The sequence below is a fragment of the Grus americana genome, chromosome 1, assembly GCF_028858705.1.
Source record: "Grus americana isolate bGruAme1 chromosome 1, bGruAme1.mat, whole genome shotgun sequence".
NCBI lineage: Eukaryota > Metazoa > Chordata > Aves > Gruiformes > Gruidae > Grus > Grus americana.
The window spans coordinates 188,241,640-188,269,578 of record NC_072852.1 but is presented as its reverse complement, the minus strand read 5'-3'; the positions used below and the strand labels follow the sequence as shown (position 1 = coordinate 188,269,578).

The window sequence follows — 27,939 nt, the reverse complement described above, 5'->3', positions numbered from 1 at the left end:
GCAAGCAGTACAATATTGCCTTTAAATGAAAAAGGAAGACAAAAGCGGGCTTCTCTGTTCATATTTCATTTCTCAACCATCACCTATTCCATTTTATCTTCTCGCTTTTAAAAATACCACTGCAGGTAAAAAGCATTAATTTTAACTTTAAATTTAACTGTAAAAAACACCCCCAGTAATAGCAAAAGAAAACACAAGACTTTTAGACAAACAGGTTTGTAAGATTTATTTTCCATTGCACATACATGGATTATATACAAGTTAGTAACATAAGTTACTTCTTAATTTTCTAAAAGATTGTTACAGCAAACACTTGCCATTTTAAAACATCAAGTCAGAAATCAATCTAAAAAGGTAAATATGACAGTATTTTAAAAACAAACAAATTGCACTTTGTTAGGGAGGGTCAAATACAGGTTTGTCTATATGCTGTAACAAACTATATAGCAGGTAATATTACAGTTAGAAGTAGCTCTTGCAGTCCATTTGTACATTAATAATTCTCTTCAATTTTACTTAATTAAAAACGGTGGATATTTCGAAGACTTTCTCTTCTTCGTAGTATTCAAGATTCATCACATGAAATGCACTAGCAACTAAGTCTTTATACAATTGCTATTCAAATATAAGAAGAACACCACACCTGAAAATAAGGAAAAAACTAAACCATATTGATTTTACGTGTATCATGAGATGAAAAGTATGGAAGGTGTTCAGCAATAAAGCCCTGCGCACTACTTACATAAAAGAAGATTTTAAAAAATAATCACTGCACACAATACAAAGGGTGGGGTCATACTGTAGTTTTTAAGTCTCCTGTAAGAGCAATACTCCTCATTACTGTTCACAGATGAGTGTTTCCATAGCAAACCTGTTCTCAAAGTGTCGAATCTTTCGGCAATTGACGGCTTCACGCTTCTGAATTCCTGTTTGTGTTAGGAAAGAACAATGGATGGTAAACAGAAGAGGGGGTGAGGTACAGCACAGACATAATACTTTTACATTTACTATAATAATATGTCACAGAAGTCGGAACCATCTTTTCTCGACCCCCCTCTCCGAGGAAACACACATAGGCACACATTCATTCTTGGAAAATCACTAAGCCGGCAACGATCCTGAAGGGGTGGTGAACCAAATCGCAGTACTGGTTTAGTTAAAACCAACCTGCCAACTCCCCCCCCACTGGCTAGTTTTAACCCAGATCAGTTCTCAATCTCCCTCTGTGCATCTGTAAAAATGATGGGGACGTGAGAGAGGTAACAGCAAAGGAATAAACCACTATAGGCAAAAAAGAGTGGACTAGTAGTATTTAAACAACATCTAAGAATCAGGGAAAGACAGAATTTAACCAAATTTTAGTCAAGCTAATGCTCGCTGCCAACCTATGCTCATCATTTATTACCACAAGATCGACATACTGAATTTTGAATTGCATTTTGCTATTAAGACCTTTTCATTTTTAAATGTTGTTCTAAATGTGAGACGGCTATGGCTTCTCATATATTAAAGGATTTTTGGTTTTGAGGGAGTGAGTCAAGAAACAAAATCGACAAAAAGCATCGATGAAAGCCTGAACCCCAGAAAACATACCCATGCACACACACACAGTTTAGCAGCTCCTGGCTCACTGGGGCCTTGAGCACTTTTGCACAATAAAATTACTTATTTCCATACCTACACAGAAAATATCTACAATTCTGCTTATTACTGCAATAAGCAACCCTTGCTTTAATAAAAGCCATTCCTTTCAAAACACAATCAAGCCTATTTATTGAACTCAAGCGGCACTGAACTTTCTGCCAACACAAAAGATTGCAGGAGGAACATTTACCTTTCATGGCTTCTTTGCGCTGTAGTTTATAGGTTTCCTTGCCACGGCAGAGGCGGTAAATAAAGAATCCCAGCTGATCCACATTTTCAATGCGATCAGTAACAATCATCTGTTCATGAATCAAATAGGACTGAGGCAAATATGTTCCAGCCTGTTGAACAAAAATATAACAGCTCTGTCAAAAGCCATCTCTTTGTGGTCTAAGTACACAAGAAACACTTTGCAATGTGTTTCTTTAACACAGCTGTGACATATCTTCTTTGAGTTCTTTCAAAATATGTATTACCCACAGAATTTTATTCTAAATGTGCAAACATGACTGCACTGCACTACAGAAATATGTTAACGATTATATTCAAAAAGGTCACAGAACTCCCACTGGTGCGTCTGTCCACTGCTCTCCTGCTACAGTCAGAGAGAAGATATGTTTCCTTCCAGAAGCACTCACTGTCACGGATCAGTCCTGCACTTCTCATCCAAAATTTTCACTTAATTAACAACAGCCCAACAGACCTCAGTGGGAACCACTCCCAAACGGGTTGGCAGAGGCACGCTCTACACGGAGCATGCTCTACCTGCTCCTGCTGACGAGGCACGCCAGCTGTGGTATACTCCAGCTTCAGTCCACAGAGTTTGGGAAGCCTTAAACAGATTCACAGCGTGGGACACAACTCTCAAGCCAAACGCAAGACGAGACCGTCCAGCCCCCTAAGTTATTATGGCGACTCCCACAATTTGTTATACAGAGAGGTAGTAGAAAGCCATGGTGGTATTATCAGGTGGTTTAAGGCAATATACTGAAAAAGGAAGAGCCATGAGGACATGCAAAGGCTTCCTGAGCCTTTTCTAGTCCCTGCAGTGTTATTTTGCCACACCTGAAATGACAGAGGAATCCAGTTCTGTGCACACCTCGCTGTACACAACTGAAAATGCACATGCTTAGCTATCAGCCGATTTCCTAATACTGCCACTGGTAAATAATCATCAGCTTTTTTGAAATATTACTTTATTTAAGAAATCCTGTTAGTGTGATTCTTATTCATGGCAGTAGAGAAGGTGTTGCTTGCTTTCTAAAAATAAAATGATAACTTATTATGGAAACAAATTCAGTTTCTGTGGCAAACTATCACTGTATTTTTTATTGACAATAAACAACTTGAAATTTCCATTGCAAAACAAGACTGTCTTTTCAGTCCAAGAGACATGTTGAGATCCTGATTAAATGCTATTCTTTTCAGTAAAGAAAGAAAGGACTGTATTAAATTCACTTCGAATTATGAAAATTTTCTTCAGCACACTGTTGAGGAAAACAACAGCAGTTTTTTTTTTCTTTAAGTAATAGCGTGGAAGACTTCACACTCCCAAATTATCCCACTCATTATTTGGTAATTAAATCACTGTAAATTACTGTATCTTAACCCCTGGTCTCTCGAATTTCAGGAAAAAGCCCTGAGGGAGCCCCAGAGCAAAGCAGCAACGCAGGGCATGGGCAGGGTGGTAGGCAGCAGTGTGGAGGATTTGGGGCAGCCTGCGACGACACTCCTGGGGCCGTGTCCTCCAAACCATGGGACCTCCCTGGACCTCCCAGTTCCCCTTGCTCCCAGACCCGGCCTTCTTGGTCCTCCCAGGGGGGCACAGGAGCAGGGGGAGCTCAGTGCTGGAATCTCCTCTGCTCAGCTGCTGCAGGAGCAATTACCCAGCACCGGAACTCAGCATAGCCACAAATGTCATCATCGTCTTTGAGACATCCTGTGCATCACATACGGCTAAAATTGGCCCAATAATGGGAACGAGGTGGATGAACAAATAGACCTGAGTTTCAGCCTTGTTTCCCAAGGAAGGGAGGCCTTTCACTGTCTGCATATTTAAGCAAACTGTATCAATATACAGAAATGTGGTTCTTTAGGCTAAAATTACGGCTTTATTTAAAAAACAAAACAGCCCAGACCACCGCCATTTTCATAAAATGCCCTCTGCATGCATTCAGAGCTCATTTTAAAGAAATACATTTTTTTCCTTGTGCAACCAGTCTGACTGCAGGACAGTGAACAGAAATTTACTCACTTTGTGCATCTGCAGAATAGTTTCTCAAATTTCTGTTACAAAACATTTAGCCTGATTTTCTGAGACATCAAATGCCCACAGCTTTTTGTTAATACAATGAGAATTAAACAGATGTCTCATAAAATTAGGGCACTCACTGTTGGGGACAATGCTCGAAACAGTTTGCTTTTGCACAGATTTTCAATTAAGTGCGTGATGCCTGGTTACCCTCTTACTTGTAAACCAAGTGCGTTTGATTTAGTACCAATGACAAACTAGGAAATTAACAGATTTTAATAGTGGAATTTGTGTGAACTAAAAATAGAAACAGAATGGTATGCACAAAGTAAAAAAATATGGTGTCACTGGGCTTTACAGACACCACCTCATCTTTATGTACAGGAAATGAAAGTGTGGTTAAATAGCCAGTCTCAAAATAGGCAGCTAAAAAGCAACAGAGGATTTACTTGTGAAGTCATTTTTCACGTTAAATTTATCTATATACACTCAGAAATGGCTAAAATGGTTCCTGGAGTCCTAATTCCAAAGCCTTGTTTGAAAGATGCAAACCCAAAGATGATATTAACAATTCTGAAGTTATAAAAGTCCACTAAAATAACACTTAAAACACCCTCCCCAAATCTTAGACACAAGTTAGCTTATCAGCTCTCTTCCCCACCCTAAGCGTTTTACTGTTCTGTAAAGAAACCACAAGGCTGAAAACCAGGGTAAATACTATTTAAATCTGCAGTAAAAGCATACATATATAAGAGTTAGGGGGAAAAAACAGATAAAGACAATTCATATTAAATTAGTTAGAGACCCCATTGATTATCTACTTTGGCCTCCTCAATTTCACAGGCCATTACGTTCACTCAGTTACTGCTACGAACAGAACTGTGTGTCCCTGTGGTGGTGACAAGCCAGCCAGCAACAGCACCAGTGGCCAGGCAGCAGTGTTCAATTATCAGACCTGGTGGGAAGCGATTAGGAGTTGCCATAACATTATACTGAAAACTCATGTTCAGTTGTTCAGCGATTGTGGTATCTGTCCTTTCCAGGGTTCTTGGTTTTAAGGACGCTGAATCTTGTTCTGAAGGTCTGGTGCTCACAGAACCAGGAATCTGGCTACACTAAAACCCCTCTTGCTCAAGCAGGCTTTGCTAATCATACAGCCCAAAGCCTGATCACTCTTTCGAAACGTCCATGGAAATAGGAAGATCCATCTTAAGGCTGCTGGAAGCCTCATGAACTCGCATCCATCACACCTAGAGCCACATCTAATTTCCCTGAGCATGCACAGGGGATCCAACACACCTCACGTGTATCACCCTCAAGCCACTGGATCAGTTCAAAGTACCAGGGACCTATGCTTTAAACAATGCCCACGTTAAAAGGATTTCCCAGTAAATGTTTTATGGCAACTTTAGTCACAATGGATTACAAATTAAAAAACACATAGACTACTATCAAAGAGTGTAGGTACGCCACATCTACACAATTTTGTCAATCAAATTTGTAGCATCGAAGAGTGAAATCAGGTTTGTCTTCCTCTGAATTAATAATTTCTTCATGACTGTAGTTAATTAACTAAGAAGGTTGTACATTTTCTTCTCTCTTTGCAAAGATCTCTAGTGATCAGTTAACTTCCTAACACATGCACCTTATGTGGATGTCAAAGTTCTGGGGGAAAAAAAAAGGGGGAAATAAATTCTCCTTTTTTTCTGTCCTAAGAACAAATTACTTACGATTTAACCATACCTTGATGTTGATGAGCAGCTCCAGGAAATTTTTTGGTGGCATAACAACTGAAGTGTTCAGAGGAATCACATAGCACTTATCCAAGCTAAGGTCAAGATAGGCAGTGAGTCTCTGTTGAGGAAATAATTATTTTAATCAAAATAACGAGAACATCGGAAAATTCACATACAGACTTTGCTAAACTGCTATTGCTTCATGTTGTTCTTCAAATTATTGTTTTGTTCACTATGAAGTATGTCCAAAAAACTCCAATTTGAAGGTAGTAAATGCAGAAATACAAGCCAGTCTTGATGAGAGTTTAAATCTGTGACAGGGATTTGTGCAAGGCAGCAGGCAATAAGCAGCTGAAAGGCACTACAGTAATGAAATTACAAAGGTGTATCTGAGCTGTTATGGGATCAAGTACAGTATTCACTTATTCCTCATGCCTGTATTTTGAAACAACAGGGGAAAAACCCTGCTCTAATCTCCACACTTCTGTATTTTTATAGTGTAAAGGGGAAATGCTGCTGGTAAGCACAAAATACAGAAGGAAATAAATACTGTTACAGATAATACAACAAAAATCCTTTTATTTTCAAAAATACTATTCACTTGAAGTGTTAATGATTATTCATAGCTGACGTATCTTTATAGCACCTGAACTGCAATATTTGCCATTATTTGATAAAACCAGAGACATAAAACCCCAGGGAATTATCCTGATGAATCCTATGGCTCTGTTCACTGAGCTGTGTTTTACTCCATCTGTTCTTGCTAAAGAAGACATCATCTCAAGCTGCTGAAAGCTCTACGGCTGCAGACGTATATAAAATACCAAGCACCGAGAGTCCAACAGTCAAAATAGTACCAGGACAGCAATCATCAGTGCAACTAATCTCATTACATGGGAGTAAATGCTGTGCCTATGGCAAATGATCCTTGCACTGACCTTTAGAGCAAAGCCTTTAACCCATTAAATCAAAAGTAAATTTCTAGTATTATATTGTTCCTATTCACTTCTTACATACTGCCTTTTTTTTTTTTCCTGGTTTTCCCTCTTTAGAGACTTTGCTCTAACTCTCACCAGAAGCTCCCTAAATACATTCAGGAATATTTTTAAATTATATAGTTTGAGCAAGCAATGTTTTCCTCCAAATCTGGTTATGAATATTTGATAGATAGCAGTCATTTTGCCTGGAAAACTTTAAATTCTGAAGTTTGCACAAAAAAAATAGGACGCTTCCCTATTCTTCTTTTTCAGCCTTGCTTAAAAAAAGCTGTTCAGTGAAGTCTTCAAATGTTCAAAGAAATTTAGCTTCCTGAAAACCAGCTGTAGAACATTTCATCACTATCAGACAGCTTCCATCAGGCTGACACAGAAAAGAAGGGCTTCTAATTGTTTTACAGCTGTTGTTAATACCACGAGCTGTAGGCCTGTCAACTGCCTTAGCAAAAATTTATTACAGTGATTCCTATCAATCAAAGTTGTTTCTACAAAAAAGGAAGAAATGGCTAAAAGCGCTTTGATACCCTAATCCAGTGCCTTTAGGCTTCCTGTGGCATCTGGAAAACGAGCTCTCTTCCACAGTCGGTCAGCTGGTCGCTTCACTCCCTTCCTGCTGCTGCATCAGGGCTTTTGAGCCACGCTAGGAGAGCACCTCTGGGGGTGCTTGAACACACCTAGTGACGTCAGATGCAACCGGCCCCTGCAAGTTGAGGTCAAAGCTATGGCAGCCAAACTTCCCTTGGCACCACTGCAGTTGGTCAAATTCTGGCTTGGTGGACTTAGTACAGCCAGAACTATATTCTCTTTACTTCCTCATACTACAGAAAGGAAATAGCTCTAAGATTTTTCCCTTTCTAAAAACAGAACTGTATTTGCAAATTGTGGTTTACATACTACCTCATAATGATTGTATAACGCTGTACTTTGTATGCCCGGTTAATAATTGCTTGCAGCCTGCTGCTGATGAAAACGTTTCTGCTGCCTCCTCCACCCTCCGCTTTCCCCCACCACAATAATTAGGGAGTACATTTATCAGGATGACTGAGGGGGAACATTTTTCAAGTTTTAAATGCTTTCAGCTTCTTCAGAAATATTTCTTACCCGGTGGAAGTCATGGACGATATCAGCAGGATCGCTATCAGCAAACTCAGGGACTGGCACGCTTATAAACTCAACGTCTTCCTCCTCCAGGATCTGAATATTTTGCTCAATCGTGTGGTAGCGAGCGCTCTGAGCCTCTGCCCCAGGCTCAGGTAAACTCAAGCCATCTTCAATGTACTTTATTCCACAGAAATACACACCACCCTGCTAAAAATAGTGAACAAAACATCAGTAGTTTTGTTAGAAGTTTAAAACTAATATTCTCAAAGCACTGCGGAGAAGAAAAACTTGTCAAACTAGATGAAATGTTTTCCCTTTAATTTGATTCATACACCAAAGTAGGAGACAGTCGCTATCTACAACAGGACCATGGATAAAACCTTGATTGTACTGAACCCAGAGGGAGTCCTTCCCTTGAATTCAAGGAAAACAGGATCCCAAAAGCACGTTCTTAAAATCTAATCTATTTTGCATCCACTATCTGTGGCACATTGCATCTTATTTTTAGAAGGACAATGAAGTTCCTATGCCTATATGCATGCATATTATTATAAAATTATGATTTAACTGCAGTCAGTAATTTCAATTTAAGACATTGAAACTGATCATCCAAATCACTTTTAAAAAGCAAGTTTAATTCTGAATTTGGTGCTGCTTGCAGCAGGGGGTTGGACCAGATGACTTCAAGAGCTTCCTTCCAACCTCAATTATTTGCAGGGCTTCAGGAGTTTTGAAAGTCAGTTTCTAAAATAAATTATTTTTTGTTTTGAAGAGTTTCAAAAGACAAAAAGGTAATAAAAAGAAATTAAAACAATCAATTTGTGTCCTTCTGTCACAGTACGCATGGCAGTTACCTAAGTGAAGTGTACAATAAACTCCTGAATCAGAGGAAGTCATATACCAAATTTATAGGCCAAACAGTTTTAGAAACATAAAACTTATGCATATGCACGTGCCATCAATTTAAAGTTTTACATTGAAAATGTCTTCAGTGCAATGTTAGCTTCCTTCAACCCAGATCTCACTGATGAACAAGTCACAGGTTTGAATTAAACGGCACTTTAAATTTTGGCTAGCTGGCATGTCAAAGGTGGAGCGCTGCGGTGCTAAGCACGGATGAAACACGCGTTAGCAATATAGCAGGCCTTCAGCTGCTCTGAGCTTCTAATCCACCAAGTCACACTATGCTGCTTAAGCATCATTTGCAACACTACTGCTCCCCTATAAATGAGGCTAACGTGATAGCCAGAGACTATAAATTGCAAGTTCAGCTAGAATTTCTCATATTTAATCACTTTGCCTTCCACATTACCAGCTACCAAAATAAGGGCGGGGGGGGGGAAATAATCCTGGTAGCAGGGACAAGAACACAGAATTTCTACCTTATAATTATGTGCAGTAACCGTTGGGCTACAGGGATTCACGTTTTGCTTATACTCTCCCTTTCCAATCCTGTGAATCTTGCAACCCCAGCAGTTTCTGAAGGATGAAGGGTGTGCTTGCACCACTTGGGCAACAACCCAGCACATCCACCACTGCTCAGCGACAACTCCCCCCAAGGAAGACATTTAGCTTGGATCTCCTGTGTTTCAGGTAAATGCTCCGCTTCCCTGGCACCACTGTCTTCACAGGGCTCCTCCTGCAGCGGTGCCATTTGTTAAAGACTGAAAATACATTTTGTCAGAGGTCTAATCTTGTCAGTATGGATTAGACTTGACAGCGCATGTTTAACCACGTTGACTGTGCTTCTTCCAAGTCCCCTGAAGGGCCTGTTTTTCTTATCCCTGTGGAAGCTAGGAAGGAGGAGAGGCACTGCACTGCTTTGACAAGCAGTCCCTTTCCTGTGCCTTAGCAGTACTGCATGCCTCTAGGAAATCTGGGGTCAAACAAGGAGGCTTTCAAGGGGTTAATCTACTTCCAGTATTTAGCACTGCGGAACAGGAGAGTGAGCAGTTGAAAATCTGGGACACCACTGGGGTTCCTAAACCCAAGTCCTATTTAGATATAATCCTTTCTCTGCAAAGTAAGGTTCTCAAAAGTGCTGCTCCCTTTTATTTGCCAGTTTCGCTCCTGCCCTCCTCTGCTGATAGGTAACTTCAGAGCAAGCCATACACTTTGCCTTTAGAAAAGCTGAAGGTTTAGAAAGATAAAAATGGGAGCAGCAAGGCTATTTGGTTTAGTCTGTTGCTCCTCTTCCCTCTTCTAAACATAAAACATAATGGAGAAAAACGCAACCCTCCCATAACAAAATGTATTTGACTTACCTGGAATGCAAAATATTTGTACAGATAGGCACCACCCAGGATCACACCAGCCAGCATAAAGGCCAATCCGAAGCACATGCACCAGCACCAGGCTCTCCTCTGCCCAACAGGCACAGCATCCTCGGGGTCCTGCAATGCATCAGAGAGAGACCTTCAACACAGTGTTCCCAAGGCACGTATGACAGCAGATCCTTCAGGCCCAGCAAGTACAAACATTGCATCCATCAGAAAAGGCTATACGCACTATAGCACAATTGTTTGGAAACATATTTAAACCAGACCTATTTCAGTTGAGGTTTAGGAAAACTTGTACTAACAGTCACTTTGAATGCCATCGTGACTGACTAAATCAGTAGACTTAAGTAAGAGAAAAATATAACAAAATCTCCCGATACACATAATAACACACAGTGAGCCACTTAACAGATTGCAGACAGAAAAACATCTGTTCTCAGGCCACCTCCATGCAACAACAGCACACTGAGGAAGTAAATTCACAAAGGTAGATTCTTTTTTATCTTGGTACATGCAATTTAAGCGAACCTGAAGAACCAACAAAAGATCAAAGGTAGTAAGAAGAGCAAAATATATGCTTTCCTATACTGTTCCATCAGGAAGAAAGAGACTTTTCCACCCCTTTGCTGGCAGAATAATAAGAGTGGGAATGAAAAAAAGATGGAAGTTGTAGCTAAGGAAGCTTTCTGCTCTAAGACAGTGCTGGCCGTGCCTCACCCTATCTGCTGTGCATGTTACACTAAAGGAATGACAAGATGTTTCCCCTTTGGGGCATTAGTTTGCATAGCCATGCAGTCCCTGCAGGCATCCTAAGCAATAAACTGCTGCTTGCAAAATCTTTCCTCTATCAGCCACATCACAATGTTCTTTCCTCCCCCAAGTGTTTGCATAACTCACATGAAGAAAAAAAAATAAAAATCTTTGAGTCACCCTCTTCCAAGCCATGATAATCCTGGGAAAATATCAGAATTCAAATAAATACAAAGCAATTCATTACCCCTTTGCAACCAAAAAAACAATAGGGTAGAATGATGACCAGGGCAAAATCATGACAGTCAAATAAACAAAAACCCCCAAATCAGAAAATGGAGAAAGAGCATGAGGGAAGTGCTTGAGAAGGCACTGACAGCTATGGTTGTCAGTCAACGTTCTGCCTCATATGGGTTTTTTGCAGTATTTGCTAATTAGGATGATTTCTCACTTGAACAAAGTTGTGGCTGTAGTCCCCATGCTGCCTTGGCCCGCTTGGGAAGGAATTCCTCTCATCTGGCTGAAGCCACCTAAGCAACTCTGACACCAAATGGAGAGGGGACCCACCCTGCAGATGGTGGGGAGAAAGAGGCGCTTCCTGAGAATGACTCACCCAATCTTCCCTGAGAGGCAGAAGTAGTCTTTTGGAGGGACTTACTCCCTTTCACTGATTATAGAAGGAAATTCCGTGGTTAACAAACTAGGTACCTACTTCAATATGTAGCTAAAATTAGGTGATGTGAAACCCACCTTTACAGTACGCTGCAATTATCTTTCATATAGAAGTGGCAATGCAGCTTCTCTGCCAGGCAACGGCTGCCAAAATCTGATTAGGAAATATTTAGAGTCAAACCGAAGATATTTCATGGATTTTGTTTTACGTTACCTTGCAAACTACCACAGTAAATCACATTGTGCAATCTCCACCTTTGGAGGATTTCAAGACTCAGCTAGGCAAAGCCATGGCTGATCTTGCTTTGGCAACCATCCTGTTTCTAAAGGGAGGCTGGACCAGATGACTTCCAGAGGCCCCTTCCAACCAATGTTTCTGGGATACATTACAAGGCAAAGTGAGAGTGGCTAGAAAACAGTTGCCATGGACTGAAAAAGCAGAATGGAAAGACCAGTAACATCTTTTTAAAGTTTTTACATTACTAATTATTTAAGGAGTCCAGTGTAAAGAATTACAGGATTACTAACTGTGTAGTTTTTAACCTGGTTGTTTGCAAAGACTGTGAATAGAACATAATACCCATGGTAATCTAATTAACTTTCAGGTCAGGTTAAGATTCACTGTGGATTCTTCTATAAATCATCCCAATTATAAATCTAAACCAGGTAAACCAAGGATTTTTATTTTTATGTTGCCCCATATCATTAGGTAACTATCTCCCTAGATATTTCAAAGTATAAAGGACACACAATTGAAACTTTTTAAAACAGCTGTCATTTCAACTGTTGTAAGTTAATGTCAGAAAAACAGCTGGCAAGCTGGCTCTGGGACACAATGCCAAAATATTCCCTAGTGAAGAATATAAAGAGTGTCTTTATTCTTTCCCATTGCTGCTTTTATTCCACTTCCCCTCCTTTTTTAACTCCAAGCAGAATTAGTGGAATGACTGCCTCTTCCATTCTTACATCTTTCTGTAAGTTCAGAAAGATTCACAAAATATGCATCTGGGAAACGGTGTGGAAGGCATACACAGTGTGAGCACCTACCTGCAAATGGGGATTAATGTCAAATAAATTTTGCGCAGGCTACAAAAATAGAAAAAAAGAAAGTAACTTTTACTAACTTTTACACTAGGAGGAACCTGAAGGACAAGTTTATCAGTATTCCACCCAAAATAATTTTGTTTTGATATACAAGATGACAGATGTAAACAATACATTTAATGCAACTCTTTAATCCTCTACCAGCAGCTAAATGTGACCATTATTATTTCTGAAGGCATCCCTAATGGTGGCACAGTAACATATTCTGTATTTGTAGATGCCTATTGCATCGATTTGTCCATAGCCTAGTAAAAATGGCACATCGAATTTAGAGCAAGAGTTCAAGCTCAGTTTAGCATCTTGCTTAGGACAGTGCATGGAAGTATTGCATTTCAGTACAGAGGAACCACAAGCATTGGCTAACACTGAAAACAGTTGATGTTGCTGAAGGAGAACACAGAATTTATTTTCTCTTCTGAATATGAAAACGAAGTACACCATCTAGCAGTTTAAACCACCTTAAATTAAAATATTTTAAATAACCTACTGAAGCTAAATTATACTCATATTAGTAGCTGTCCCGAAGCTAAGCTGGCTAAGCTTTTGTATTGTTTCTATGACAGCTTAGTTTGGGGTGAATTGACCCAAAAGAATAATTCATCCTTCGCTATATAAATCTGACCCTCGGCACTGCAAGAGAAGAAAGTGTGATGGATGCTCACCCTCCTTTCAGGTGACTGATGTCCTGAAAGAAAAAACATGAAGTGAAAGCGAATCCCCACGAAGAGGAACAGTGCTGAATTAGCACCTCTCCCCACATAGTTAGGACTGCACTTTGTTCCCAGACAGCAGCGCTGGCTTCTGAAGCCAGAGCACATGAGATTGCAGCCTCACTGACTGATTTTTCTCTAGGTCAGCTTTCCACTGCCAGAGGTATCTGACAAAAGAAAGCAGCATATATGTGAGGTGAAGATTGACCTCTAAAAATATGCCTCTCTACTTTTGCGAGCAGCAATGATTAATCATTGCTGTTATGGTCCTTTCCTTTCCCCTCTTCTGCTTCATCCCTGCCCCGTGTACTTTCAACTCCCTGGTGAATCCTCAACCTTATGATGATGCCACAGAACTAATCTTCTCTGATGCAAAATGCCTTAGGAGGAACTGGATGCAAGCCCGATACTGGCTTGTTTCCCTTGATGAGCTGATTGTTCTAATTGGAAAACATTTGATTAGCCTATTTCCCATGGACAAGACATGAAACAGAAGCATCTCTCTGCCACTTGTACACTAAATCCTCCAGTGTTAAAATTAAACGGTTCAGAAATTCCCAACCTGAATAGCTTCAAGCTCTGCAGGAACAATTTTCCTGTAGATAGAAAATGAGAAGCATTAAAGTCTCTATTATTTGAGATTGGCAAGATTCAAATCTGTCTTCTTCTCACAAAGAAGCTGCAAGATGATTGCAGTTTTTAGTAAAGATCCCTTCATCAGTGACCGCAGCAGCTAACATAAAGCTGCACTCTGCCTTGTGACTGGAACCATGAAACACTTTGGAGACGGACAAATGATACCACAAACTATTTACTAAAGCACCTCTCAATTACAGAGAGATCTTCAAAAGAACATATTTATGACAATTAGCATTAACTGTTCTGGAGTGGATTGAAAGAAAAAAAAGCTAATAACCTCAAAATCTGCAAACATTACCAGTTATTAATGGCTACTAGCCATATATTCTCTTGCTATTTTCAGTTTGATTTTAATGCTACTTTTTTTTTTCTTTAAATAAATGCAGAATTTCAGAAGCACCAAATTCATGTTTGGGTTAACATCACAAAATTCTTCTAAGAAACTTCAATACTGAGCCACAAATGTGTCTAATTAGACTTGGCAATTACTTAGATTTTCCCCTTGTGGCTTTTTGTACATAGTGGAATATAATTGCTTTAACATTATGAAAGTAAAGCAGTCTAAAAACTTCCAAGGCGTATGTCTAGTTCATGTTAAAATGAGTGAGATTATCAGACCCTGTTCCTTTGCAGAAATTAAATATATATCCAGCATATGATTTAAAAAAAATCATATGAATCAATTAGGTAAGAATCTACTTAAACCAGATACAATGGATGTGCTTGTATATGCTGTGGAGCGTCCAGAATACTGTATGACTGTTGTACACCTATGCAAAAGATATGGCCCAAATTTAAAAATAGATACGCTAGCAATAAAAATAATTTTGAGAGGGGGAAATATCTTTCAGAACTGACACGCAGTCTTTGATCCACAGAGAAACCAGATGCAGAGTATTACTGAATATTACAAATATTACTAAAAAAGTCTGCAGCGTAATACACAAACCATCCGTAATTATGCATCTGAGAATAACATGTAATATATGTATGTGTGTGTGTATATATATATGTACACACACACACATATAAAAGCTTACAATTAATGTAGGTAGAACTGTTTGGAAGCTGCTCAGAACAGTTTTCCTCTGAGTTCCTTTGCGTGCCAGTTAGCTCACATGGATGGACAGAATGCAGTGGGGCAGACTGAGCTTCCTAAAGGCAAATATTGACCAACTGCAGCTTTAATCAGTGGAATGGGAAGAAGAGAAGTTAATGACGACTCCCTAAAAGTGTTTTTTAATGAGGGAGGCTAAAAAGTCTTGAAATAAAATACTGACCAATGGCTGTATAAACTGAATTCTGTTGGTCAGGCTCACCTGCTCTGACTTGTAAATCTGACATCTGTAGAAAATCCTCCCAAAAGATAGTCAATTTAAAAAGAACTCAATTTAGAAAGAGCTCTGCATTCCTCTCATGGTATTCCTGCCTGAAGACTGCTCCAAGCCTGATATTCTATTTATTACTTATTGCAGATGGGAAATTAAGGCAGGCTTTTGCAAGACTCCTCACTTGGCAGATGCTGCGAATCTGGAAGGCCATCATACTGATCTGCCTCTCAAGCAGCAATTTTATGCTTCCTAATGAAATTAAATTTAAATTTTAAGTACAATGATCTTTTAACTTGCTAGTTGGAAAAACAGACTCTATATACAATAGATGCTTCACAGATCTCTCGCTTATCACAAGGAGTGACGTATTCTTTCTACGCAGACGATGAAGCCTGAAAACAAGCTACGGTTGTTTATGTGCAGTTGATATCTGAACACTGCAACCCCTCTGTGGCAGCACTGCCAGTTCCTCTTCTGTCAAGATGGACGGGGACTTGTCCATCTGGCCAAAGGCTCTCTGCCTAAAGAACAGCATAAAAACCAGACCTTAGTTCTGGTGTTGCTTGCTGCAGTCACGTAGTTTGGATAACCAAGGAGATTAATTAATTAGAATTATCTATGAGGCAGTTGGTACTATTAACCTCTTCTTATATTTCTAATTATCTGTATATGTTCTATAAAATAATACTGTACATACAAAATCTATTATACAGCACTAGAAAATCCAGTAGCAAGAAGAAAATACATTCCAAGACATTTCCACAGTCCAAGGTCATTTCTGTATTAGTTGAATGCTACCTTTCACCAAATAATGGGAGTATTTTATTAAAAGATAAGGTATCTGTTAAATGACTCATTTCATGGTTCAAACCTCATAACCATGATGGAATAAAAACATTAATATAAACAGCCAGCTCAAGATCATCTTAAAAAGGGAATCGGTGCTGGTGGATAGGAAGGAAGTTTCATGTATTGGGAAAGATGGAGGTGAAGGGAGAACAAAAAAGGAGAAAACAGGCAAGAAAAGGGGAGCAGGAAATCAAACTAGAGAAACACGGTAGAACACGAAGAGTTCAATTTCTCTGCAGGAAGTCAAGGAAAATTACAACTGTAAAGTGCACGTAAAGGATGTGAATCAGCAGTTCACCCACAGCTACATGATAGAGGGACAATAAAAAAAGCTGTCTTGGAAAAGTAATCCTGCAATTCTTAACTGATGTGAGTAATCCTGATTTACCTAAACACTGCCTTCAACTTCTCAGATAAGAGATTACAAAACTTGATAGCAGCCAACGATTAAAGGGGACAGGGAAAAGAAGGAAGAAGCCTGTAACTATTTAGTCTGCTGCTTTGATTAAATTTGGGAGCAGCATTGTTAAGAGTGATTATTTCTTATTGTTAGCTTTGGTCTTACATGGACTAGAAAGTGGAAAAAAGAAAAAAAAAAAAAAAAGCACCAAGCACATTTATTTAAATGGCTTGACAGTTCTGTCTTTGTAGACCAGGCAAGGACTTTATTCAGGTGATTCACATGCACAGCTTTTGGCTCTATCCTCATCCCAGGCTGTCTACAGCAACAGTACAACTAACCACACATTGTATTTTACTCTGTTTCCTTCAAACTGTGTTCCCCAAATTGTTCCTCTTTCCCCCGCCCAGTTCCAAGATCCCCCACAACTCCCTTCTCTCACCACCAAACCCAGTGGTTTCACATCTTCCTATAATTTCCTTCTTAGCCTGTGTCTATGCCCCCCATATCCTTCCCCATCCCAAAGCAGAGTTCTCTGGTCTCTGCCACATGCAGAGCACTGGATACACCTTATTTCCATTTCCTCGCTTCCTTATCGCTACAAGATAAACCATTCACCCCATCACTGGATGCCCTCCTTTCTTTTTCTGTACAGCAATTAGCACAACAGGATCTTAATACCATCTTCTATTCCTTCTGAACACCAGGAAATACTTTTTTACTGTGAGGGTGACCAAGCGCTGGCACAAGTTGCGCAGGGAGGTTGTGGAGTCTCCATCCTTGGAGATACTCAAAAGCCATGGTCCTAGGCAACCAGCTCTAGGTGAACCTGCTTGAGCAGAGGGTTGGACCAGATGACCTCCAAAGGTCCCTTCCAACCTGAACCATTCTGTGACACACATCTACTGTTTTTAAGTAACATTAATACCATGCATGGAGAAGATTAATGAATCATTTTAAAAAAAATAAATCCAGGAGCGCTGGGTCTGTGCTAGACAAGTAACAAAGCTCCACACATCCTTTATTTGCTTTGGGGCTTCATGATTCTTCTGCCTTCTCCCCCCCCAACCCTTGCCCCCAGCATGAAACTGCAACAAAATCTACAACATGTGGAAAATGTGTTGTCTTTAACTGTCTAGACACTGAATTCAAAAGTTCTTGTGCCGCTGACAGCCAGAGAGATCTACAACTGCCACTGTACTGAATATGAAAAGTTTTCATAAGCTTGGCTAGTGAAGAGGTGGTAGAAGCATTTTTTTTAATATTTATATAAATGTTGATGAATTTACCTGTACATTTTCATAAATTAAAATGACAGAAATTTGTTCTGCATTCCACGCCTATTTTTCTCAAGTATTTTAAGAAAAGAGAAGTGTTCTGGTGCAATAGTTTACAAGTCATACACCAAAACACGCAGATGAAAGCTTGCACAGATATCTGGCAAGAGGTGCCTGAGGGATGTTTATTTTTTTAAAACAAGAAACCCTAAACCTAAGAGGTTATATGGGACATTTTTCAGAATACATTTTGCTTTCAGAAAACAAAATCACTACACCCTTTATGGTTACAGCATGTCAGACATGGCATTTCATTAAACTGTCCAATTTTGAAAAAGACTTCATTTTTACATATTGACAAAATAAACCCTTTTTCTCACCTGCATTCTTTGACTTATAATTGACTTGTATTTCCTATACTTATAAAAACTACACTAAATAAATCTCTAACTTTAAATGAAGTATTTCTCTCGACTTTATCCTGAATTAGATCAATGTTTGAAAACAGGAACTCAGAAGGTTCCTATTCCACTTAAAATGGATCAATACTAAATTACCTTTTTGACCTTGAATGTTCCAGTTCCTGTCTCTTCCTTATCCTGCTCACTTCTTGTGTCTGAAATTTCTCTGCTTTTTTCCCTACAACTGCCTGAATCTCAGACATCAGTATGATGGAATGCTATGTGAATTTAACCTAGATTTCTCTCAAGGCTATTTTCCCAAGCGGTGATGGCTTCTTCACCCAAGAGATCTCATTAGCATGCACATATGCACCACTGAGCCTCAGAATTTAATAACTCTATTCCCGGTTCAGCCACAGATGGTATGTCATCTCAAGCAAGTTACAAAAACCGTGTCTCAGTTTCTCTCAAAAGTACAAACCACTCAGGAAGTCTCTAGTCCAACTTCTTTCTCAAAAGGAAGATGGAGTCTGAAGCCTGACCAGGTTGCTCAGGGCTCTTGTCCAGTCAGGTCTTGAAAACCTCCAAGAACTGACACTTCAAAGCTTCTCTGGGCAACCTGCTCAGCATTCGGTTCTCCTCAGACTGAAAAATATTTTGCTTATACCCAGTTGGAAGCTCTCCTTTTTAAATTTATGGCCACTGTCTTTTCAAAGAATCATAGAATGGTTAGAGTTGGAAGGGACCTCAAAGATCATTTAGTTCCAAACCCCCTGCCATGGGCAGGGACACCCTCCACTAGACCACATTGCCCAAAGCCTCATCCAGCCTGGTCTTAAACACTTCCAGGGAGGGGGCCTCCACAACCCCTCTGGGCAGCCTGTGCCAGTGCCTCACCACCCTCACAGTAAAGAATTTCTTTCTAACATCTGATCTAAATCAAGCCTCCTTCAGCTTAAACCCATTACCCCTTGTCCTGTCACTACACTCCCTCATAAACAGTCCCTCTCCAGCTTTCCTGTAGGCCCCCTTCAGAAACTGGTAAGGTCCTGGGAGGCTGCTGTGAAGTCCCCCTGCAGCCACCTCATCTCCAGGCTGAACAAGCCCCATTTCCTGGCCACTCCTCACATGGCATGTGCTCCAGCCCCCAACCATCGTAGGGAGGACCTTGCACCAGCCTGTCAATGTCTTTTTTTTTTGGATTGGAAAGCTCTCGGCCTTCAGTGATGCCAGTGACTCATGTCCAGCTGACTGTCCACCAGGAGCCCTGGGTCTTTCTCAAGGAGAGCGGCTCCCAGCTAGGTGGTCCCCAGCCTGCCCTGATGGAGGGGTGAGTCTGTCCAGGTACAGGACTTTGCACTTGCTATTTCTGAAAATCAGGAGGTTCCATTCAGCCCATTACTGTAGCCTGTTGCGGTCCCTTGGAATGGCAGCCCTGCCCTCAAAAAAAAGTACCTCGCTAATACCTGTATTAGTGAATTAAGATGCGTAGTACCTGTACAGCAAGCAGAGTTCTCTGAGTGGAAGCCATTCTATATGCAAATACAGAATAGCATTTAATTGTAGTACTTAGGAGTATGAGCACAGAAGAGCTGACCTTGAAAGGCTTACATTTAATTATGCTCTCTTTCTAGAAGAAACTGTTGTAACAATCTGAAGGGCTTCACTGCAATTAGACTATTCAAAGCCTGAAGTGGAGCATACACTCCAGTACCCAGCACCTGGCTGCATCACACCCTGCAGAAGCACAGACGCTGGCCAGTGTTCAAACACCTCACCAGGCAGCAAGAGAACTTCCCAAAACTGCAAACTTTAGGCAAGACAACTCACCGCACTGTGCAGCAGCCTCAAAAAGTCACATTCAGCCTCCCATCCTGCAAAGGGTACTGCATTTTCAAATGTGTAAATGCAAGGGTTTTCTATGCAGACTGTATCTTTTAAAATAAATAAATAAATAGACCCTCATGATTCAGCACTCATGTAAGATGCACCCCAGAGATCACCACCCCCTCCCAATATGATCTCCCCAGCGTACTCTTTTTCCACATTCCACCGTCTCATTCTACTGTCAGAACAGCAAAAAGCTGCCATCAAAAGCAGGAGTTTGCTGAACCCTAGGAGGAAGACAACCACAAATTATCCAAGGATTTGCATTCAAGGAACTCTACTCTTAAAATGCCTGTGGGTTTTATTTTTATGTGTGCATATATACATATATATATATAAAATAATATATATTATATACTTAATAATAAATAAACTTTATAAAAATATTTGTATACACACATACACTGACACTATTTGGAAAGGGCAAACAAAATATCAACTTATTTTTTCCATGCCCTCTAGAGTAACTGTTGGGCAAATATTTCTTTGCTGTTTTTCTCATGGTAAATTTTGTAAGGCTGTTGCACAAAGGATCCTTGCTTGTAGATGCTGCATGGATCACTCAGGAGCTGGAGTCTCTCTGTATGTCTGTTGTGGTCCAAACCCTAGGCCATGTGATGTCTGCTGCAAAACCATTTCTGACTTCATTGCAGAGCTCAATCTTATTAATTATCTTATTCCTTTGGTTTACCACATCTGTAAAATTAGGACAGATATCCGAGTTTTATAAATTAGCATGCTTTTCATCTGTAGATTCAAAATAATCTCCACTGAGGATAAAAAGCAGTACATAAATAGTAAGAAAATTAAGGTTGTATTATTCATATGGATCAGGAGACTAAGAACAGATAATGTGCCAACCTTTGTCAATCATAGCATGGGGGGGGGAGGAAAAAAAAAGGAAAATAAAAGAATCTATGCAATAGCTAACAGAACACACAATTACTTATCCCAGCTGTAGTTCTTATATTTTAAATACGTCATAATGTTTTTGGAAGCACAGAATAAAGAATATTTAAAATTACTAGGACTGAAAAATGCAATATTTGCTTTCAAAGATATTTCCTGAGAGTCAAAGAGAGAACTATTTTCTTTCTATGTAAGCTGTTTGGTGCCTGTAGTGGATACTGGATAGAAAATATGTATAATGCTGACAAATATTCTAAAATTGCAACTGCAGAAGAGTTAACTGAAAACATTACTGGAGGTAAGTACGCTTACCATTCTTATAACCCCCCTCAAATGACCATTAGCATCAAAATTGTTGATAAGAAAAATGGAAAAAACCCATGCAAATAACAAAGAAAATTTATTTGAGTCTAAAAAAACCATAACTGTTAGATTACATTTGCAACTGTAAACATTTCATTAAAATAGTTAATAGGAAAAAAATACACATTATAATTTGAAATTAAATTTTTCTTGAAATAGACATTTGTATGTTGGATTAAATAAATAATGGAAGGAGTCTAAACCATTTCCTTTGACAATACTGTTGATTCCAAGTACATTTTCTTACAAGTGTTTGTTTTTACAGGAAAGTTCAGCATTTCATCTTGATCTACATCTTCAGAAATGAACTAATTTAACTTCAGCTTTTCCCACTGAACAGAACTTTTGCTTCCAACAGCCTCTGTTTAAGTGGTATTTTTCATACCACTATGCAATGTTAACATCCAAACTAGCTTCTTGAAGCTTAGCAGAAAGAAAAGAGTATTGCAGCACAGAAAGACAGGAGTGAACATAAGAGAAGTATTTATGGCATTAACTCTAAGAATACATTACAGCACAGGGTAGTTTTTCTAGATATTGCACTACATAAAGCTTCATCTAATTACAGACTTTTCCACAAGACAATGTTAAGCAAAAAAAAAAAAAGTTATCCAAATACATTTTTAGGGCAAGGGGCCTCATAAATTTGTTAATCTGAAAAGAGAAACTATTTAGAACTATATCAAGTATTTGCACTGTCTCTATGCTTATCCCTGCACTGAATTCATATAAGCTGTAATGTACGGACATGAGCTCTTGCTCAGCCAGCCAAAAACATAAATGATACCAACAACTGACAAAGCAGTTATCACAAAGGTCTGGTAGAATACATCCTGTTTGAAATACTAAATATCATTCTTCTGGGAAATGGCTGCATTTCCCAACCAAAGCTTTGTATTTGTTATTCAGGTCAGGAAATGATGAGAAACAGAAAAGGAAGTGAGGTACGGACCACTGACATAACTCCTCTGTCCCACAGGTTTCCATCGCTGGGGGGATGAGGATGACACAACCTCTTCCAGATCACTTTTTGACCCTTCTAACCTCTAATTCCAAATTCCTTCAAAATAGCAAGAGATTTTCAGAGGAGCACCACAAATTTTTAAAGATCTTGTTTTTTAGTATTGTTCTCTCAATTACTGGCAACCTCTACGGAACAGCTTTAGGAGCCAAACGTCTCAAGACCACAGCGATCTTATTTTCAGGAAGCTGCACTACTTAACCAGTAGCACAGATTCACCATGTAAAAGGATGCAGAGGATGACATCACCCACAAGGCTTCTTTTCTTAGGAAGATTTCCTCACGAACAACTCCTGCCACAAATTCTATTTACATAAACTCAATTTCCCCAAATTTATGCTTGCAGGTAACCATAAAGCCAAATAAGTAACAGAATCCTGGGTACCCTTTGTGCCTGAAACTGGAGGGTTTTTTTCTGAGGTTTGGTGGCTTTTCTTTAAAATCTTAGCAAAGTCAGGGAGAAGAAGGGGGAGAGAATTCAGTTTGCTAGGATTTTTTACTTCTGGTCCTCTTTTAAATAATCATGTCTCGATTCAGAATGCTCTGACAGACAGCAGAAGCTGGTTGGTTTAATGACCTAGTTGCATCACAGAAAATACAGGAAAATACAAAGACTGCTCTTTCCCCAATGGTGACTGGTGAAAGGCCTATAGAAAATTTGCCTGGAGGAAGGCTACAAAGGGAATAAGGAAGCTGCTCCAAGAAAAAAGAAACCAAAACCAAACCAGACAACCCCAAAACATCAATCTACAGACATGTCCCACAAAGTAGGAAAACCTGCTTTCCTGACAGCAAAACAATAAGCCAATGACTATTCATTAGTGTGTATACTAACATATACAGCATATAAATAGGTGTTATATAGTATTTATATATATTTACACACAGAGTACAGCAACTGAAAAGCTAACACCTTTATTTCAGAAACATCTAACACCAATTACACAAAATCTAAGGGTTTTTCTACATGAAAAAATAGTGCTCATTAGTTGCTGAACAGTATTTCCCAGGTGGACCCTCTTACTCTGTGTTAAAAGTGCCTATTTTAGTATGCTTTAGAAAAGATTAAGCTAAACTGGGGGAAAAAAAAAAAAAGATTAATTTTAGAGTGTGGAGTAATAATGTTCTCATGAGGAATAAATGTAGAAAGCTTGCTGGTTTTCAAATTCTTAGCATTTACACTTTCACATTGAACTCTGCAGATACAGCTACCCAAAGGTCAGCTATGATACATATGTGTGAATCCACAGCTTCCGCGCAAAAAGCTGTATGTGGTAAAGATGGGCTTAGCTGAGCACTCAAGGTAAAAAAAAAAGAAAAATAAAAGGTCGCCACCTGACCCGGCAGAAGGGAGCAATTGCCTGAGAGTTACTGAGGGTCCAAAGAGCTTTGGGGAAGACTTAATCTATTGAACGGACTCGGCAACATGTCTGAAGTCTTCAACTATGCTCAGAACCATTCTTGGCTCTCCAAAGATCTATTGTAGGGAGAAATGTTAAAATACCACACATTGTTTGTTGGGAAACTGGGTCATAAAATACCCTATTGTACTGACAATGAGCCAAGTGGAAAATTAATTCTCAATGGCCTGAGAACCTTCACTCAGAGTATTATGTATTTTGGCCAAGAATTACGGCGCAGAAGTATCATCCCAACAGCAGTAGCAGAGTTCTAAGGGTTGCCTACAGTAAGTATGGAGCCACTTTCACAACATGCACTAATACTGACAGGTGATTTTTGCAGAAACAGGATTAGCACTCTTGACTTTTAAACTCCTATTTAAGTAGCATACTCCAATGCATAAGACCGTTGCCTTCTGCAAAAGCTTTTCTAAGCTGTTGTTCCCGTGATAAATCCCCGACTCTTCTCTCGTCTTCCTCTCCTCCCTTCCCCAATTAATTTCTTATTAGTGTCTGCGTCAGAGATTACTGGGCAAATTTTGGTGAGATGAGAGTATGTCTATGCTGCATCATCAGCATAGTTTTGCCGCAAATGCTCTTTAATTAAAGGAAGATTGTCTACTTCAGAGTAATAGTAATCCTGCGATGGCAGACAAGAGCAGCAGTCTTCATGACACCATGCCAGGAAAAGAAGCAGAATAAGACTGTCAAAGACCTAGCGCAAAAGCTCATTCCATGAATCTTTATTTTCTGGACATTTCAGAGTATTTGGCTTTATTCATTAATATCAACTGGTTTACTAATAGTATCTCTTGCTCGAATCTTGGAAGTTCTTGATAATAAACTTCTGAGTGTGTAATTCTGCTGATTCTCTTCCATTCTTAAGTGTTTCCATTTACTTCAAGTCCAGAATGCCTCCCAGGTCCTTCTTCATAAAATGTTGTAATATTTTTCATGTTCACACTTGTGATCCAGATCTATTTATTGTCCTACAATGTCTCTAAGGATAGCGGAGAGGGGAAAACAAATGTCCCATATATGCTGTTTTGGAGATGTGACCTCTTTTACCAGAATTCACTCTTCCATATACATTCTCATATTGCCTTCAAACCTCACTTGAAGCTACAACTTTTCCAGCAATGGAGTGATATGAATGACACATTTGTCAGATGTCATTTATTTTTCCTGTTGCCTCCAAAGAACTGCATAGGCAGTAGAAGTTCCTTGTGGAAGGGGGAAAAAAGATTTGTTTCTAATGCATTTATATTAGAGAAGGCAAAATTCTAAGACTGTATCTTGCACTTACCTCAAAGGTATCAAGTTTTACAATGGCCCTCAGTTCCATTTTTTGTCTGAGATCTGAGAATAAACTCCCAGACTCAAAGATCCAAACTCCTCTACAGCTACATGACATAATTTGTTTCCATATTGTTAATACTGCATGGATTGCATGGCCTTTTCTACTAAAACTACAGATGATGCTACTGTACTTAGATATTCTTTTATTTATGCTCTAAAACAAGCTCAAAAAAAGCTTATTCAAGAGAATTTTGCACACTAGTAGGTGTAGGTCTGCAGTTCTGCTGAGGAAAGATGAAAGTGTGTCAAGGAGAATGTCAAAGGCTCGATGTCCCTTAAGAGTGCTCATTTGCTTTTGGAATTTTCATCTGTACAGAGCATCCGCTCCTAGCACGCTATTTTAGGACTGTTTTAAGCCTTGTTATCCCCTAATAACACTGCAAGAACTTGTAAGTCGCTACTGTGAGACCAGACCACCTTTTGACCCGGTTAATAAAGTCTCATTTCTAGGCAAGAAAAGCGATATTAAGACCTGGGCAAAGTTAAGGCAGATCCTGTATCTCATCCTCAGCGGCAAGAATTTACAGCTCTGCGTTAAGGAAATCATAGTCAAATAACATGCTTCCGTCAGTATCTGGACAGGGTCAGGAGGATTTGCTCCCCAGTGTACAATTAGCCAGATGTATTTTGTTTGTTTAGCAGTAGGAAGGACAAGCCCAAATTGGTAGGCTATCTGGAAACAAACATCATCCAGGGCAGATCTGGATTCTAAGGTAGTCTGAAAAACCCGTTTTCTGGAACTTGTAGTTTGTGACCTGTGTATGTGCTCGGTGTAAAACTCATCACCAAACCTGGGGTGAGGAAGGAACTCCACAGTTCAGGTTGGGCTCGGGGAATCCATTACCTTCTGGAGAACAGCACTCCTGCTAGGAACAACTAGGCACACGGATCACCTAACGGATTTCCTGTAATTGCAGGCAATTTGAGTAATGATTCTGTCTCATTTGTTGTGGCACACTGTTCTAAGGACTTAAATACTTTGGTCCAAGTTTTATAAATGCAGTACGTTCAGCAGACGTGTGAAATTTAACCACTTGCTGTATCAGAAAGATGTCACTAGAAAACATCTTGCGGTCCCCCTTGGCTTTGAAATGACAGTGGATTCTGCTGGTGAAGAACTTGGCCCCAGCAAAACCACCGCAAAACTGACACCGGGGCACAACTACAAGCTAAGAATTCAACAAATACTGTCTTCCAGGTAGAATTTCATCACAAAGGTTTAGGAAATTAATGAACACTATCTCTTTTGCAGATCCAATCTGGTAATCCAGAGGCCTGATGGACAAAAGATTGTGAAAGCAAATGAAAACAGCAAAGCATGCTGTTTAAGTGCAGCTGGCCATTTTTCAAGTTTTCATTCTCTTTTCAAAGAGCTTAGAGCAAATTACGCTACTCCTAATTAAAAACGGGGTTTAATTATGGGAGCACAGAAATTGCAACCAAAAAACTTTTATATTCTGGGCAATTTTGCACTTCATAAACTTTAAAAGCCGTTGCTGTTTTGTTCTTTGTTGCTGTTTGGAGACGCGGAGCGAAGGCGACAGTGACTGGAGTTTGGGTGCTGTTTTGGGGCGGGGGGGAAGCAGCTCTTTGTTCCTTTATTTAAACCAGTCCAAGTTTCAAGGCGAAGTTCGCTGTAACACACAATTACCAGGCTCTGCAAACACGCTGCGGCACAAACACGGCCAAACCTCCAACTTCACCCTCGCCAAGCGCTCCTTGCCCTGAAGCATTTTAGGTTTGCGAGCTGGCTAGCAGCTTGCCGGACTTAGCCGCGCGGCCGGAGGGGATTAAACGCGGTGCGAAGCCCAGACGCGATCCAGCTTTCTCCACACAAGCCTATTTCCACGACCGACCCAAACACACGAAGGGACGCTCCGACCTCCCCACCGGGGGCAGCGGCTGGGGACGGGCTGCGGGAGCCTGGGAGGGCAGCCGGGCGAGCAGCCCGGCTCGGCACCGCCGGCCCGTCCCCGCCTAACCGCGGTGGACCGGCGAGGGCAGCCCCTTGCCGGGCCGGTCCCTCAGCTCGCCGCGACTCGCGGATCCGGACGGGACGCCAGAAAGAAGACGAAAGCGACTTAAAAGCCGAGTTGGACGCGGTCCAAGCGCTGTCGGGCTAAAAGAAAAATAATAAAAACCAAACCACTGCAAAAATCCCCAAAGTAGGGAGAAGCGGAGCTTTAAAGCTCGTTCTCCTGTCAGCCATTTTAGAAGCGTGAGCTGAGGAGGGCGGCGGGGCACACCGCTGCGCAGCTTTCCCTGCTGGCCCGCCCGCAGTTTATCGCCGCGGGGGGGGAAGAGCATATAAAGAATAAAATCGTCCCCAGCGAGTTTCTCCTTCCCTTCGCAGCAGCTCGCCACCGAGCCGAGCCGAGCCGAGCCAAGCGGAGCCCCCCGCCGCCGCGCAGCCGGGCTGACCCAGCGGCTCGGTCCCCCGATCCCCACCTTGGCGTCCGGCGGCAGGATCAGCACCTGGCTGTTGTCCTCCTCCTTCTTCGCCGCCTCCTTCTGCGCCAACGCGGAGTTAAACGACACCTTCACCATGGCTGCTCCTCAACACCCCGCACGCAGGAGACGGAGGACAAGAAGGAACCTGGGCCGGCGGAGCTTAGAGGGCTGTCTCCTGCCTTGTCACCCCCCCGCCCCTCGCTGCCGCCGCGACTGCCACCCCCGTCCCTTGTCAGGCAGCGGAGGAGGAGGAGAGGCGGGCCGCGGCCTACGGCGGGGCGGGGAGAGAAGGAGGCGGTGCCTGACAGGGAAGGGAGGAGGTGGGGGACGGCGGGGTCTCGCCCTCCGTCCGCCCCGGCGCGGTGTGGTGAGAGGGCGGCGGGGTTGGGCTGGTGTCCTCCGCAGCTCAC

At 40.8% G+C, this 27,939-nt stretch overlaps 1 protein-coding gene across 2 annotated transcripts; it reads right to left on the bottom strand.

The window, feature by feature from the left end:
• Window positions 1–200: 200 nt before the first annotated feature.
• Window positions 201–27,939, bottom strand: ITM2B (integral membrane protein 2B). Of its 2 annotated transcripts, none has more exons than XM_054829139.1 (6): window positions 27,527–27,939; window positions 9,992–10,120; window positions 7,728–7,934; window positions 5,639–5,749; window positions 1,835–1,985; window positions 201–926 (listed from the first exon to the last, which is right to left on the bottom strand). In XM_054829139.1, exons 1-6 carry the CDS (start codon window positions 27,623–27,625, stop codon window positions 838–840), a joined length of 786 nt encoding a protein of 261 aa, XP_054685114.1. In that variant the 5' UTR covers window positions 27,626–27,939; the 3' UTR covers window positions 201–837. The 2 variants fall into 2 exon arrangements, with proteins under 2 accessions (XP_054685114.1, XP_054685121.1); XM_054829146.1 differs by having other exon boundaries at window positions 7,728–7,931; window positions 27,527–27,787.

Coding starts and splice junctions, on each gene's coding strand:
- ITM2B (XM_054829139.1), bottom strand. CDS start 27,625: ATGGTGAAGGTGTCGTTTAACTCCGCGTTGGCGCAGAAGGAGGCGGCG. Junction 5,750..7,727: donor TCGTCCATGACTTCCACCGG/GTAAGAAATATT, acceptor TTTCCTCAACAG/AGACTCACTGCCTATCTTGA. Junction 1,986..5,638: donor AGCTGCTCATCAACATCAAG/GTATGGTTAAAT, acceptor TTTGTTCAACAG/GCTGGAACATATTTGCCTCA.